The following is a 17,285-nucleotide window of genomic DNA, read 5'->3' on the forward strand; positions in this document are numbered from 1 at the left end:
ATTTGATATGATCTAGTCATGAGCCAACATCTTAACATGATTTTTTTCCCCTTAACATGATTTTTCTTCTTCTCATAATTTACTGTTGCCTTGAGGCCTTGCTTTCAGCTCACTATTTTCTTGTTTACACTGTTATTTTAAGAATAGCTTCAGGGTAGAGACTGAGCAGATGTTGACTTCTCTGATTTTAGGCTTGCAACTGAAATATTTTAAAAGGTTAAATGAGTTTCATTTGGGCAACTTACAAGTTTGTAGCTCTCCCAATTTTCCTTTTTCCTTTGGGTATATAATGCAAAAGAGATTTTGGAATTTAGGACGAAGTTTTTTCTTTCGCTCAAAAAAACCCTGAATTTATGAAACAGGAAGTGGTTATTTTGAAACAAGGTAGTCTTTTGTCATTGGGTCTGACTTCATATGTAAAAGGTTGAAGGAAGACGGGAAGAATACAGCTATGTACAAACATAAAATCACCAATGAGGTAAAGGAATATTTTGATAGCTGTTTAGCTGATTTGTGGTGGATGTTCCCAAGGCTTTCTATTCCATATGTAAGTCAGAAAGAATAAACTGTATTATCTGGGATGTGAATGAAAAAGTGAATCTATACAAGTAGTCCTCAACGTACGACCACATTTGAGCCCCAAATTTATGTTGCTAAGTGAGCAATGTATTGCATTTTGCCCCATTTTACGACTTTTTTCACCACATTTGTAACACGGTTGTGAAGTGAATCTGGCTTCCCCATTGACTTTGCTTGTCAGTAAGTCGCAAAATGAGATCACATGACTTTGGGACACTCCAGTCGTCATAAATATGAGTTAATTGTCAAGCATCTGAGTGTAAATCAAGTGACCGTGGGATTGCTGCAATGATCATGAAAAATAAGTCCCTTTTTTCAGTGCTGTTGTAACTTTGAATCGTCACTAAATGAAATGTTGTAAGTCAAAGAGTACATGTATGTTGCTGATAGTTGCATGTTACATTCCAGTGAATGTTGACAATGAAAGAGCCAGATGACAGTTCTGTTTTTTTTTTTAAAAAAAGCATTCTTCTGAATGACTATGTTCCAAGGGAGGAAAGCCAGCTGCCATGAATGGGTAGGTGGAAAGTTCAGAACAAGCGATCTCAACATTCAGAGATCAAAGAATGAATGAGAATCTATACAGGAACGGGTCTGTTTGAAATATATAGTTTATGCATACAGCATATGTAGAAGTTTCATCGCTTGTGATGAAATATTGAGAGAAGTAGTAAAGATAAAAGAGACATTTTTGGAAGTGTCAAGACCAACGGAAAAGAAGAAATAATGAAAGAGAACTACAAGAATAATCACAAAATGAGTTTTTCTACCTAAATCAAATATTTTGCATTTGTGGCTGGAGTGTAACAAATCTGGTAATCAGTAATATCTGGAATGGTGCAAATTTGCTATTCATGACATCCCATCTTAGCAGAAGATGGCCAGTAATCTTAACCTGCTGCACTTTTTGCAGCCGCATAAATTGATGAAAAGAGTGACTTACATCCTGTCCTTGCAATTACAATTGTTGCAGCATCCTTGTAATCATATAATCAAAAATTGAGCACTTGGCAACTGGCCTGTATTTATGATGGCTGCAGTGTTCTGGGGCCATGTGATCCCCATTGGAAACATTTCCAACCAGCCTCCGACAAGCAAAGTCAATGGGGAACCCAAATTTGCTTAACAATCATATGATTACCTTAACAACTAAAGTGATTCACTTAACTATAACAAAAATGGTCATAAGATCAGGCCCACATCACTTAATAAATGCCTTGCTTGCAACAGAAATTCTGGACCAATTGTGGCCACAAGTCAATGACTACCAGTTCCTGTCCACAAGTCAAGGATTACCAGTTCATGTGCAGGAGGATTTTTCCTCTTTAGGGCCTAATAAATCTGGAAAGGATATTGCTATAAGGCAAAATTCTGAAGAACAGTTGAGTATACTATAATCTATTTCTGGGAATCCCATCAACAGCTGAAATATTTTCATACAGATTGATGATGTCTTTAGTAGGAACTGAATCGCTTCTTGGAAATATACCTTATGGATTTGTGATTTTTCAATTTGATGAATAGGAAGGATGGATTATGGAAAGTACACAATTATTATGATAATTTAGAAAGGGTAAAATATAAATGAATTTGTAACCACTGCTTTAAATATACATGTACATTTTATGTATACAAATGTATTAGATGCATATGCACATGTTATATAAGATTTTCCCCCTTTCTTTTCTTTTCGTTTATTTCTTCTTTACTTACTACTTTTCTTTATTTTCCAGAGTGGGTTTGCAGGATGGTCCAGTGATGGTAGTCTCACAGCCAATTGACCTCGAGACTGGGTTGAATCTGAAGCCACGCCTCTGGGCTCCTCTCCTCTGACTCCAGTTTCAATCCAGTCTGGTCAGCATAGAGACTAAAAAAGCTTTGACTCCTGAAAGAAAAATCCATTCTGGACCCTCCTCAAACCTTTATTCTTCTTACTTTCCATTTAAAAATTTGTGGAAAACCATAGATAGATACATGGATGGATGAGAGGGAGGGAGGGAGAGAGGGGGGGGAGGGATAGTTCTCCCTGTCCAATCATGTCTGACTCTAGGGGGTGGTGCTGATTTCCTTTCCTTGACTGAGCATTGTCTGAAGGCATGTTCCATGGTCATATGGCCAGCATGGCTATATGCTAAGTATCACACACACAAACACACACACATACACACACCATATATATAAAGCTGCATTTTTAAATAATCATTCCAGCCCTAGTTTATATTCCATTGTTCTCTTTCCAGGAATAAAGAAAAAAATAAAGATTGCAAATACTTTCTGTCTACTCACTCATATTGATAGAGAAGAAATGTAACATAAAGTGACAGAATGAATCAAGAAATGAATACCAAGTACTTTTATAAATACAGAGAGTCGGGGAGAAAAGGATGCAGTTAATGTTTCAGAAGAATATTCTGCTTTGGCAAACTAAAAATGTAGAAAAATGTCCAGTTTCTGTTCCTATTTATCTGCACAGATGGATCTTTTGCCCATGACTTTCAGACTGTTGGATTATCGATGGTGCTGCTAGTATGATTTTAATGTTCATTTTTCATTTGGTAAGATGCCCAGAACTATTTGGGATTGGTTAGTGTATGGATTTCTAATAATATTAATATCTTGCATTATCCACAAATGATTTTGGAAAACTATAAAATAGGAAGGCTTTTACGTATGACTTTTTATGGTATGAGATCATTACAATTCCTGTATGAAAAAGATAAAATACCCAGCACATTTCTCGTGTAAAAGGACAAGAACATAATACTTTTCCCAAAGGAAACAAGGAAATTGAGGACTGAAGCCTTTTAGTTCGGGGCCTTCTTAGATTTTTAATCTAAAAAATGGTGAACCAATTCCTGCCTTTCACCAGGCTACAGAATACTAGGAATGGGGTAAACATTGATAACAACATCCATTTGAACTCTTTTATCTGGGAGGACTATTAAAACATGTGTACATTTCACTTTTTTTTCCCTCCAAGAAGATTGTTTATGGTTGCTTTTTCAGGGATTTTTTTTTACAGAAACATCATCCCTGCCCCCTGCAACTACAGTGGAGAAAGATACATTTTTCTAACTAGCAGAGAGACAAGAGTATTGTGTGTTCTTTTAGGGGTGACAAAGCACACGTACAGGGGGTTGCTTTTTTAACTCTCGAGTTGGCTGTGGTTTATTGCTTCAGAGACTAATAAACATTTTCTCAGAAAACATCTGCTTATTTCTCGTTGGTATTCTTGCCTTGAACTCTCAATTATTGCCATTAATCATTCTTATGCTGTACCTATATAATTCCTGAGTGTTTTCTAACCCAGTTTTTTTTTCAACTTTGGCAACTTTAAGATGGGCAGCCTCCAATTTCCAAAATTCTCCAACTAGTAAATTGCCAAAGTTGAGAAACCTGTTATTCTTATTTCCTATTATTCTGTTCATTGTATTCTGTTCCTCTTTATCTATTATCTACCTAACCCGTTACTCTGTACTTCTGCTTATTGCTCTCTTCAGACTACTTATTTACTTCAGTACAAATTTATATAACTGTCTGGTGTTAAGTACTCTAGTGCTGTGTTTTGCTCTTTTAACACTGGCGTGTGTTACACAAGACTTCTGTGTGAGGCTACCTTTGGGTTACCCTGGGGCTGGTTGTGTGTGGAGAAATGAGTCCTATTCATTGTGATCCTCTTACTAAAGGGAATGGACTCGCCTTCATGTGTTCTCAGTATCAATCAGTCCTTTTGACAACAATCCCATTTATCTTCACAGGGATGTCTATATTTTTCCCATAATGTGTTGCAGTTGGGGAAAAAATCCATATTGGAAATTACTTTCGCATCCCTATACTGAGTCTCTTGCTAGTCTGCATGTATAGCTCAGAAAGGTATCTGCAATAGCATTTTGATTTATTGCTGAGAAGGGTTGGGGTATTTCTTACAGGTTCCTCCTTGCACTCATTCTTTTCTGATATCTTCTTCTGGAGTTGGGGGTGGTGGTGGGGATTGCCTTCAAGTCAGTGTGAACCTCTGGCAATTGCTTAGACAAGTCCCTGCAGTTTTCTTGGCAAGATTTCAGAAGTGGTTTTCTTTGCCTCAGTCCTAGGGCTGAAAGATAGTGACTGGCCCAAGTTCACGAGCTGGCTTCATACCTAAGGTGTGTCTAAAACTCTCAGTCTCCTGGTTTCTAGCCTGGTTGTTTAACCACTTCACCAAACTGTCGTGCCATCACTTTAACCCTTTTCCAATCTTCACTCCCCAAGTTTCCTCAACCTTCCTGGCATGAAGTAATCTTAAATCTACTACCCTTTTCTTGGATTCAAGTTGATCTTTTCCTATACCCAAAAACTGACCACTCTGGTAGCATGTGAAAAAAACGTTTTCATGTGTGTGAAAACAGTTGGTGTGTGGATGCATACATGAAAATGGTGGAATCGAGAGAGAAAACACTGGCAGAGGGTGTGGTGGCCTAGCATTTAAGATGCTGGGCTTGTCAACCAGAAGGTCAACATTCAAGACCCAAGTTCTGTGTGATTGGATGAGCTCCCGCTCTTGCCCCAGCTCCTGCCCACCTAGCAGTTCAAAAACATGCAAATGCAAGTAGATAAATAGTTACCACTTTGATGGGAAGGTAACAGCATTCTGTGTGCCTTGGAGTATACTCACCATTCTGTGTGCATATAGTCATACTGGCCACACGACCACAAAGTGTCTTCAGACAATGTTGGCTCTGTTGGCCAAGAAACAGAGATGAGCAGCACCCCTCCCCTAGGGATGGACACAACTAGACAGGTGAAACCTTTACCTTTACTTGATATTGGCATCAGGAGAGAAAACACTGGCAACTGTAATGCCCTTGTCCTACATAGTTCTAATTGCCTCCTTTTAGAAATTGCCTCAGCTCTTCTTTATACTCACGGAAAAGATTTAGGTTTAGGTTTCGTTTTATTTATATGCCGCCCTATTCCAAGCGGGACTCAGGGCGGCGCACAAACCCAAGGAGGGAAAGGGAAACATAAGAACTATAAATACAAGGCATTTAAAAATAACCAACAGCCACACAAATCGAGAGGGGGAGGGAACTCATCAACCCCATTACCCATCCCTGTGTTATGCTACCCCATCTTTGCCACCACTTCGTCCTAGAGTCTTTCGAGCAAGACATACAGTGGTGCTAAAAACTTTGTGGGCTTTTTTTGAATTTTCAACATTTCTTCATAAATATTAACCTGAAACAGAATGAAGAGTTCCCAGTTAAACTATTGAGTGAAAAATATTACATTTGTTCATTTATTTACTGAGGAAAATGACATAGAGCTGCAGAGCTGTGTGTGTGTCAAACGTTTATGAACCTTTGCTTTCAGTAACTGGGTGCTCCCCTTTGACAGCAATAACTACAACAAACATTTCCAAAAAATGCATGTTTTAGATGCAGAAATGCAGAAAAGTCAAATGGATTCATAATCTTAAGTACACAGGAAAAGTTTTTAACTTCCAAACTGGATGTGATTCATTGCTTCAGGGACAAATACATATTTTTTTTTGTAAATAAAAAAAGTTCTTAATCTTCTTCGTTGAAGTTTGTTGAATGCATGTCCTGTTTTTAGCCTCTTGCCTCTATGTTTCTTTTATATTAAATCCAGAGTAATTTTCACCTTATTTATATATCCCTATTTTGTCTTATTCCTATTCCTTACATGTCTGTATTTGTAATTATTTATTACCTTCTCCTACAGTACTACCTATAGAACTGTTCTTATTTTTTTAGTATTCTGCGGTGCCTGCTCTAAATTCTCTGTATGTTTATTCGCCCAGTCATCAACAAAGTCACATATTAATTTCTTGCAGGTGCTTTTCCTTTCTTGGTATTCTGCTGCCAGATAAGCGGAATGGCTGAGCAACTTCCGGTCTTAGGCTGCTGTTATGCTGATTTGACTTTGTCCTAAATCTTTTAGACTTCTGGATGGTCTCTGCTAACTGCCTGGGTCTCTTTCCCAAGGCTTGCCAGGGTGCTGGGCTTCACTGAAGGAGAAAGGAAGGAGGAATAGAATGTTTTGTACTTCTGCCCTACCAAATCATCCCTGTGGTTTTTGATGCTACATCATGGTTGCTCTGGCTGCTATCTTTTCCAGGTGCTGCTGCAAGCATCTCTGAGGTTCTTGGTCATTGGTGCAGCTAAGCTAAGCTGTCCCTTGGGGTTTTCTGGGTCTATTCCTCAACCATTTTTAAACCTAGCCATTGATGCTTAGCGTTCTGCTGTTGCTGCTCATGCTGCCCGCCAAGTTCTTCTAGCTGTCTTCAACTCCTTCCTCTCTTTCACTTTCCACACCTTCCTCTTGATGATGTTCATCGCACAATTGCTTTTTTTCACCTTCATGCACTCTAGACAAGTGTGGTAGCCATCAATAAGAGGAAGAGATAGTGTGGCTGTGTTCTGCCCTCCTTGGGGGTGGGGGCTTTTACACTTTCTGGAAATTTAGATAGGCATATAAGAAAAATAAAGAAGAAGCAAAAAAAATTGCAGAAAATTATTCTCATATTGCTGTCCACATCATTTTGCAAACAAGCCATTATGTCTGAGGATAGTTGTGTAACACCATCGTTTGCTCTGCTGATTCTTTCCCTGTTGTTTTTGGAGTCAAACAAATGAGTTTATTTAAGGATCCTGCTCTCTATAAGATTTTGTGGTTGCTGGCTTGTCTCTATATCTCTGCCTTCGGCTATTATGAAGCCAACTCACTGGCCTTGCTGAGTATTGTGCCCAAAGCGTCAATGATACAGTATATATTCACAAATAATTCTGCTATGCTAAAGTGCTTCACTTCAGTGTTTTGATTTCACTTCAGTGTCTTGTTTCGTTTTAAACTGCTATACTGTCTACTGAATTTTATTTGCTTAATAGAATTATTCTTTATCAAAATGACCTTATTTTTGGTAATGACACAAGGGTGATTTTCTTCTGTATGCTAAATGATATCTGACTGAAATAGAGCAACAACAGAAATGTGTAGCGTGTGTGTTACTTTTTGTTTATACAACTAATTAATTATTTTCTTGAGGAAAGAATGGATAAAAGAAAGAGACCAATATGATGGACAATCTAAATTGGGGGAGGGGGAAAATAAATTTACTTCATAGTCATAATTCTGCCTGAAGTTCTTACTTTTGCTAGCTAGGAAGTTGCTAGATCTATTTTTTCACAATTGAAAATTAACTACAAGCCCATCAGCTGTTCTCAGCATGAAGCAGACGGCCTTTTCATGGTAACAGCTTATTCTGACCACTGAAAGGAACACAGTCCCTGAAAACAGACAATTGTCCCTTTCTCATCTTACAATTGCAAGGCAATTTTCACAGACTTCTTTGTTAATAGACAGTTGCAGTTCAGCTGCTATGGCTTCTGTTGACATACACTAATCTCAGTTTGACATGCCTCACACCTCATGGTTCTGTCGTCTGAAAAACTCAGCATTTTTTTAAAAAATCATTTTTATGGAAGAATCTGTCTGTGGACAGCAGAATGAAGTGCACTTGAATGGTTTTCAGATAAATCCTTTAAGCTAAGAATTATGGGAATTGTTGGTGAACGTGTCTGGAAATCATCAGGTTGAAATAGCCATGAAATTTCTAGGACAAGGACAGTTAAAGATGCTCTATTTAGATTTGCATTGAAAGTAGAGAGCTCTGACACCATAGATGAGGATTTCATTTTTAAGGCTATTTCTGAATGCTTTGGTTGTGGATTGCATTACCCATGCCATGTGATAAAGGTGGAAAAAATAGCATGAGATAGAAAGTATAGTCAAAAACTTATTTTTATTCAGTCTTTTGCACTATTAAAATTCAAGGTAAGTTACTGAATCAGATAAAAAATTAATAAAAAGGAAGCGTTATAGTGTAACAACACATAGTTAAATTATAAAATTCTCTGACTAGCTGTGCTACGGTGATACTCAGCAGTTTAGTTGAATAAGGAAATTTATTGCAATAGACATTGATGCATGTTACCATTAGAATCAAAGGCAGTAGGTCCCAACTTCCAGCTGTTAAGGAGAAACACTAGAAGAAGATTATCATCTGCATGTGCTGCTTGTGAGTTCAGATGCTGTTCAACACAAAGTGGTGGAGGATCCAAACTGAGTCAGTCACTGAGGCCAAAAGTTTATTCTTCGAAGCTTTTGGGAATGAACCCCTTGCCACTCAACAGGAGTGCTGATTTACTACCCGTTTACAGGATCTAAGGGTGCAGTGACATAAGGAAACCACAACTAATGATACCATATAGATACAATGCGTAGAACAGCAGAGCGCACACATTCTGGAGAGACAGAAGTTCCTTGAGGATGGATTCCAGCACAAGCCCGAATGCTTGGAAGACTAAAAACCTGGTTCCAGTGACCAATTCAGATTGGATCCTGGGACACGTATATTCACAGAGTGATTGTGTTTGTGCTATGCATGATCCAACCTTGACCGAACTACCAATCTAATTATCTAGATTTGTTCAACATACAGAAATGGACTATAAATTAATCATACATTGTGACTTCAAACACTACCCTACCCTACATTACACTACGCTAAAATGTGATTCACTACAGTAGTAATTATTTGGTTTTGATTAGGTGGCCTGATCCAGCTGGATGTGCAATTTAATTCTCTCTTATTAGAATATACATGTGCAAACTTCAGGAAATTTCCTTTTTCTCTCTACATTCTATAATGTTACCTGCTATGATTTGTCACTAAACTACACAATATTTTTTTAATAAATGTAAACTAACTGTCTTGTCAAGATTAATTCTTTCATAAAATGTATATTTTATGTTGGCCAGAAAAACCCTCAACTCTAGAAATGGTTCCCGTAGGGGTGATTTGGAATGAAATCAGCACTACTTATTTTCTAAAATTAAACTTCCTGTGAGTATGTTTTGTGGGCCAGAGTCCACTTCTTCAAATTCATGAAATTTTGTTGTGAGTACATCTGGGGCTGTGTATGCAAGGAAGTGAAAACTGGCCACAAAAGAGGCAGCAGATTTACCCAGCTATACTTTCCTCAGTTTTGTTTCCACTTTAAAGTCACTTATGAAGAAAAAAATATTTTAAAATAATATGCCCCAAAATGTTCCTTCTAAGTTGTACAGGCTTGCTTAAGGTTATTTGAACTTAAGCAGACTTGCTTGAAGATAGTTTTTCCTCGACAAAGTTCTGAGTTAACAGTCTCAATTTGGATTGTAACCCAAATCATAGATAATCCTGTTGATATCTCTACTGGGTCTCATTAAATGATCAGGAAGTGAACTACTGAACAGATAGTTGAATACTGTAAGTTATTAAAACTGGAAGCAATAATTATTTTATCGTCACGGATGAATATTTTTGATGCAAACATACAGCTTTTCAAGTACCACTTTTTATATGATAATAAACACAATACAGTTTTTTAAGCTATAGGCCACAATTCTCTTGATCTGCAGACATATTTGCAGTGTTAGCATTATGCCAGAAGGGCAGTCACAAAATGGCGGCCATCATTTTGCTATTCTCTAGCAAAAAACTATTGAGATTATTATGGGTTCTCCCCCCCCCCAAAAAAAAAATTGGTAGATATTCTTTTCAGCAATCATACACCATTTTCATTTATTCTAGCTTTCTGTTTGTTTGTTTGTTTGTTTAATTAAAATTATATTTTTTTAAAAAATAATGATTATATGAGACAGGAAGTCTGATGGCAAATCTGAGGGTACTTTGGTAATACCCTTCACTAAAACTTGTTCTAGTGCTTCCTAAGCTTTAAAAAACATTCCTTGCACATGGGACCAATTTTTCTTTCTTTGAACAAAAATCTTTTCATGGACTGCCCAGCACCTAGGAACACAAGATATGGTATAATCCAAGAGTTTAGATCCTTTTTCTATCTAGTTCAGTGATATTTTTTTGTCTGGTGAATGAAGGCAACATCCGTTGAATTCTTCATTGGTGACATTAAATTAGAAGGAATAGATTTCTGCTTTTGCTAATAATTGATAGTATTAATTCCAGGCCATAAACATAGATCAACCATCCTTAATGTAGCCTTCTGAATGCATTCTGAGATGAGTTTCTCCAGTACTCATGGCACGGCCTTTTGAGTGTAATAGTCTCAACTTGTATAGAGGGAAAGATTATGATAATGGTGCTAGCAACTAAAAGTTGTGTTGTAAGTCAAGTACATGATTTATGAGCTCATGAAAATATATTTTATGAAGTTGGATCATCAGCCAAATAGGTAACGGCAAATTTGTTCTCCAGTTCAGTTACCTTAAATTATTTGAGGTGGAGATCCTACATATAGGCGATATATACTCATCATATATACATCATATACTGCAAGCAAAATATTTGTCTTGCCATTAACTAGTGGCCTTTGAAGCTATTTACAAACTTCACAGCATATATTTCACCATTTCAACTTATAGTTTTATTTATAAACAGATGGAAATTTGTCAAAGAGAGATCCAACCTAGAACTAAGGAGTAATTTCCTGAGGGTGAGAACAATTAACCAGAGAAACAGCTTGCTTTTGGTAATTGTGGGTGCTCCACAGTGGTGGGATTCAAAAAATTGTACTACTGGTTTTGTGGGCGTGGCTTGGTGGGCATGGCATGGCTTGATGGGTGTGGAAGGGAAGGTTACTGCAAAATCCCCATTTCCTCCCAATCAGGTGGAACTCGGGAGGCAGAGAATAGATGGGGGCAGGGCCAGTCAGAGGTGGTATTTACCGAACTATTCAAAATTTCTTCTCCCAGTTCTCCAGAACTGGTCAGAACCTACCACCTCTGGTGGTCCATCATTGGAGGTTTTTAAGAAGAGATTGGACAACCATTTGTCTGGAATAGAATAGGGTGTCCTGCTTAAGCATTTCTTGTTTAATAAAAACTTTACCTTTATATTACTTTACTTCCATTGTTCTAAAGGCAGCCAAAACAAGAGTTATGCAGTTTCCAGGCAATCCTTAAATGTCTTCAACAATTTTCCAGCAAAGGGCTATTTTACAACACCCAGCAAACCTTGTGTATACCCATCCATTCCTAACTTGGCCACAGATGGTAGACCTAGGAATGAATACTTGCTTGGCCAGTGTCAACACAGTGTAATGACACCATGGAATGAGTTTCTCTGTAAAGCCTCTTCCAGGGGACAGCATGATTTAATGGTTCCATCTAGTTTGCATAGTGGCTGACTGTTTCAGTACTCTGGCTTTCTGACAGTAGTCTGTGGTTTGCTGGGTGTGTTGCTTCACTGCAGCAGGTATCAAATTACTGAACACTAAATCAACAAGGGTTTTCTAGGAAAGCCGTGTTGCAAAGGTACATTGGCAGCGCTAAGATCACAGTCGCTTATTTACTTCTTCACAAGTTTGACAAGTAATTCTGTGCTTTCAAGTTAGTAAAAGCTAACATGAGTAAAGTCACAGCAAGAACAACAATTTTGCTGCCCAAATTTCCTGGTATTGTGTTTTTTCTCATATGTCATAAAACAAATACTGTACTAGGATGTTTCCCTCTTTATTTTTTGCATTGTAGAGTTGTATTATAGATATTGGAAATTCAGATAGTGTTGTTGGTTCTACTAATATAATGAGTATCCTAGGTTTCCTGGTATGGAGATAGATAGATAGATAGATAGATAGATAGATAGATAGATAGATAGATAGATAGATAGATAGATAGATAGATAGATAGATAGATAGATGATAGATAGATAGATAGATAGATAGATAGAGATAGATAGATAGATAGATAGATAGATAGATAGATAGATAGATAGAGATAGATAGATAGATAGATAGATAGATAGATAGATAGATAGATAGATAGATAGATAGATAGATAGATAGATAGATAGATATTCCCCTTGGACATATGTGCAAGTTATTCTCGACTTTAGGGGGCTGTGCTTATCTCTGTTTCAAAGTCGAAGAGCCAGCGCTGTCCGAAGACGTCTCCATGGTCATGTGGCCGACATGACTAAACGCCAAAGGCGCACAGAACACTGTTACCTTTCCACAAAGGTGGTCCCTATTTTACTACTTGCATTTTTACGTGCTTTCGAACTGCTAGGTTGGCAGAAGCTGGGACAAGTAATGGGAGCTCGCCCCGTTATGCTGCACTAGGGATTCCAACCACCGAACTGCCGAACTTTTGATCGACAAGCTCAGCATCTTAGCCACTGAGCCACGAGTCCCAGTTAGATAGTTTTAAATTGCCAAAATTGTAAAATTCTGGCATTCTCTCTTGAGGGTATATGCAGTTTGATTAATGAAGATGTACTGGGTCACCATGGAATCCCAATTACATGTTTTGTGCAGTTTTCATTAGGCAAACACCACAATAGTTAAGTGAACCCATTATGCTATGGGGCAGTTTTTGCCAGAAACAGGAAGTAAACACTGGATTCCACCAGAAACATTGTAAATTGTCGCTGTGACCTTGGGGCACTGCAAACAACCAGAGGTACAGATTGCTTGCTGAGCACATAAAATGCAGTCACTTGGGCTTTAAATCCGGGTCGTAAGTACCTTTTGGGGGATTTATTACAACTTTGGTTGCTAAGTGACTTGTATCAGAAGTGGAGGGCTATTTTTAGTATTTCTCATTTGTTCAATGAACTTATTTGCAGTAGCAGTCTTTTGAAAAGCCATTTTGAATGTAGTAATTTCAGAACAGAATTACGTAAAAGAACTTTGACCTGAATTCTTTAATATTTTCTGTAATTATTATAGTCTCCCTTTGTGTGTATGAGTGTTCCAGCATAACTCTGGAACACCTGGGCCATTAAGGAGAGTGAGTGCTGCGTCCTAGAGCGGCAATTGTTTGTGATATCAGTTCCTTTGCAGCTACCTCTGGAAAGCCAGTCGTGGCAATGGGGAAGCCTGATGGATTTGGGGCAAAGTGCCAGTTTGTAGACAGTGCGGGAAAGAGGAGCGCATGGAAGTGGGGAGGGAGAGGGCAGGGATATGGGCATGGGAGTAGGGGGAAGAAAGGCCCCTCTCAATGGCTCCCTGTCAGACAAACACTTCCACTTCTATAAATACCTGGGCGATACCAGGTTATCAGCTAGTATACACTATAAGTAGATTTCTTTACTCATGGGGAAAATGGGAAGGTGTTCCATTTATTATGAGAAAGGCAGAGAAGATGGGAAATAGTGATCAGTCAATGCCTGCTGCCTTTCCTACCCACTCATATACTGTGGTTGGTAATAAACCTATTTTTCTTAAATGATTCAAGCACATAAGACTGTTGATATCCTGTTACTCATCCTCAAACTGCATAAGTATTGAACACTCGGAATAACTTAGGAAAAGAAGAAGAGCAAGACTTCTGCTTCTGACACTTTATGGAAAATGCACCACTTTTATTTTTAGACTACTGAGGCCAGTATAATGGGAATAGAGAATAAATCTCTGCCAAGGTGTACTAGATAAGATTTAAACTCATGACTGACTATATTTGAATTATCCTGCTTGCTCCTCAAAATTCCCTCCATATCGTATTGGGTCATGTATTGACTTTATACTCTGCATTGAAATGGGGGCTGTGCAGTTCTCACACATGTAAAATCTGTAAACTCCTTACTGCTTACATTTTGGAAATGACAACTTGTGCAAAAGTGCAATTGTTGGTCATTTGTGACCTCTCCCTTTGAACAAGGTACGTGGTGGCTAAGACGCTGAGCTTGTCAGTCAGAAAGGTCAGCAGTTCGGTGGTTTAAGTCCCTAGCGCCACATAGCAGGATGAGCTCCCGTTACTTGTCCCAGCTTTTGCTAACCTAGCAGTTCAAAAGCATGTAAAAATGCAAGTAGAAAAAATAGGAACCACCTTTGTTGGGAAGGTAACAGTGTTCCGTGTGCCTTTGGCTGGCCACATGACCACGGAGACCTCTTAAGACACCACTGGCTCTTGGCCTTTGAAATGGAGATGATACCTTTGAATATTTATTTTCTTATTCGTTAAATTTATATGCTGCCCATCTCACCAATAAGACAACTTTGTGTATTTTTGTGCCACTTAGAAAAAGGTCATCTTTCTTGTTTCGTGCCATGTTTCATATGTACCTGATGAATTGAAAAAGCAAACACATTTGTTCTTTTAACTTTACTAAAGGATGTAATAGGATGCCCTTATCCAGAGTGTATAAACCCTTCTGTAAAGCTAAAAGGACAACAGTCGAGAATTATCTTCCCCAAACAATACCAAGGAAAAGGGCTTTGCTATAGAAGTTGATATGAAATTAGAAAAGTCTTGTTCTGCACTGACTGGTGGTTTAAAAAGTAGATTAGATTTGTCCATGTCCCTATATTATTCTTTTGAGGATATATTATGCTCCTGTTTGTAATCATGTACCGTGTTCCCCCCAAAATAAGGCAAGGTCTTATTTTCTTTTGACCCCTGAAAGACCCACTTGGCCTTATTTTTAGGAAGTTCTTACTATATTTGAGGTGCAGGAGGCGGGGAGCGTGGTAACCTCATGTCTGCTGCTGTGTTGCAATATTTTCGGGGAGAGTTTATTTTCGGTGGCTTATTTAAACCCATGCCCGATTGGGCTTATTATCCAGGGAGGTCTTATTTTCAGGGAAACAGGATTTTCAGTATTCATTCGTTTGTTTCCAGTATGTAGGGTACTCTACAGTAGCATTCCTAAGGTGATTTAGCATAAGGAATCAAACCATTCAGAAAGGTTCTAATAATGGTACATAATAGAGTATTCATACAATGTGAAAAAAGGCACATCTCAAAAGGCTAAAAATAGCTTAAAGCTAACAGAGAAGAAAAGATCCAGTCGATTCCTATGTTAAAATCAGGCCTGAAATTGTTCTGGAAAATCAGTTTCATGCAGTGATCTTTATAATAAGCTGGCAACTGCCCTCTTGAGAAACTATTACCAATAATTGTTGCTCACTTCTTGTGGGCCAAGGCCTGTTATTGTTGTTGCTTTTCCTTCAATAGCGGAATTTTCCCAGTCCCTGCAAGAAACATGGACCATTGACTGTCAGAAAATTTCAATGTGCTCATATCTCAGAGGGTTTTTCAATGCATCCTTTAGTTTTAGTCCTGTAATTTGACTAGAATAGAGAGAGGGAGAAGAAACTGGATTTTGATCTGGCACGAAATAATTGTATCTTATATTTAAGGAGACAATAGAAGTAAGGAAACCTTGACCTTTCCAATTTCAGCTGCAGCCAGCAGTGTCCATTTGGTCTAGGAGCAGGATCTGATTTATATTCTGTCTTTGCTCAAATGAGCACTCAACATGGCTCATAAATTTTAAAGGCCCAGTTCAAAGATTAAAAAGAGAATGAATGCTAAAAATGATTAACTCTTAAGAGGCTGGAGAAAAATCATACATTGTTATAGTCCAGCAACATCTTGGAGGGCTGTATGTTCTCCCCTGGGCTATGGAAAAATACAAACCTGCGTGGCCTTAGTGTAGGCTGTCTCACATTGATTTAGTTATACATATTGCATTTATTTAGTTAACCGTATAAGTTAAAGAATGGCTTCACTCCAAGTCTAGTGGGGGGGGGGGGGAGAATATCTCAAGTGAAAATCCTGTAACTTCTTTCTTTCTCTTTATTTTTAATTCCTGCACTCTTAAGTTACTCATGCTTTGTTTTTTGTTTTAAGTTCCTGACATGCAGTGTACAGGTTTGATTGATCTTGCACATAGCTTTTGTTAGAATGTTACCGTGAATGTTGGATTGTATGTCAGTTGCCAGAGAAATGAATGATCAGTGCCAAATTGGATGGCTGTAACAACTTTACTGCTTCTGTGAAGTGTAATATGCCTTATCCTTTTAACATTTACAGCTGCTGTGTAACTTGCTGATGACTCAAGGAAACCTATGTTCTTATCTTAACCAGGCATTTGTACACTTTAGCTGTTAATATGCATATATGAAAGGGTGGCATGTAGGATATCAAGAAACATATGTGTTCCTGTAGATATCCTTGTTCAGTTGCTCTACTTGCATGTCTATCTTTGTGCTGCCTCAATACACATTCTGATGCTTTTTTATTTCAGCAGTAAAATGGTATTTCAAGCTGTAAATCCAATGAAACATGATACCTTTCTCTTAATATTCTTGTAAATTTCCAAATTCATTTTCAGTAATGATATATGCCACTAGTCTGTAATGCACGCCTTGAATCTTTGCCGTGGCGCAGTGGTTAAATGCAGCACTGCAGGCTATTTCAGCTGACTGCAATTCTGCAGTTCGGCTGTTCAAATCTCACCGGCTCAGGGTTGACTCAGCCTTCCATCCTTCCAAGGTGGGTAAAATGAGAACCCGGATTGTTGTTGGGGGCAATATGCTGACTCTGTAAACTGCTTAGAGAGGGCTGAAAGCCCTATGAAGCGGTATATAAGTCTAACTGCTATTGCTAATCTTAAAAACTGTCATTATTTGGAAATTATGCACAGCGACTCTTAAGAGCAAACAGAATCATATATGATGATAAGCCACTAGCTCTCAGTGATTTTTTTGAGCTATCAGTTCAAATCAGGCTGTAATATGCACAAGTCTTCACATATACCAATGTCTTCTTTTATTTCCTTCTAGGAAATCAAACATGAAGCCAGTGACTTTCCATGTAAAATGGCCAAACATCCGAAAAACAAAAATCGCAACAGGTACAGAGATGTCAGCCCCTGTAAGTATTGTGACCTTCTCAATTTA

The 17,285-nt window shown here is 38.2% G+C and overlaps 1 protein-coding gene across 2 annotated transcripts in view; it reads left to right on the forward strand.

Annotated features, from left to right (window-relative positions):
• Nucleotides 1-17,285, forward strand: part of PTPN1 (protein tyrosine phosphatase non-receptor type 1) — a 100,523-nt gene that overhangs the window by 56,184 nt on the left and 27,054 nt on the right. For both annotated transcript variants that reach the window (XM_087720460.1, XM_087720459.1), the window contains exon 2: nt 17,169-17,259. In XM_087720460.1, coding sequence (XP_087576586.1) covers nt 17,169-17,259 — 91 coding nt within the window. The remainder of the gene's footprint in view (nt 1-17,168; nt 17,260-17,285) is intronic.

Source organism: Thamnophis sirtalis, unplaced genomic scaffold, assembly GCF_051295495.1.
Source record: "Thamnophis sirtalis isolate CommonGarterSnake01/CBP01778 unplaced genomic scaffold, rThaSir2_p1.2 scaffold_7, whole genome shotgun sequence".
NCBI classification, from domain to species: Eukaryota; Metazoa; Chordata; class Lepidosauria; order Squamata; family Natricidae; genus Thamnophis; species Thamnophis sirtalis.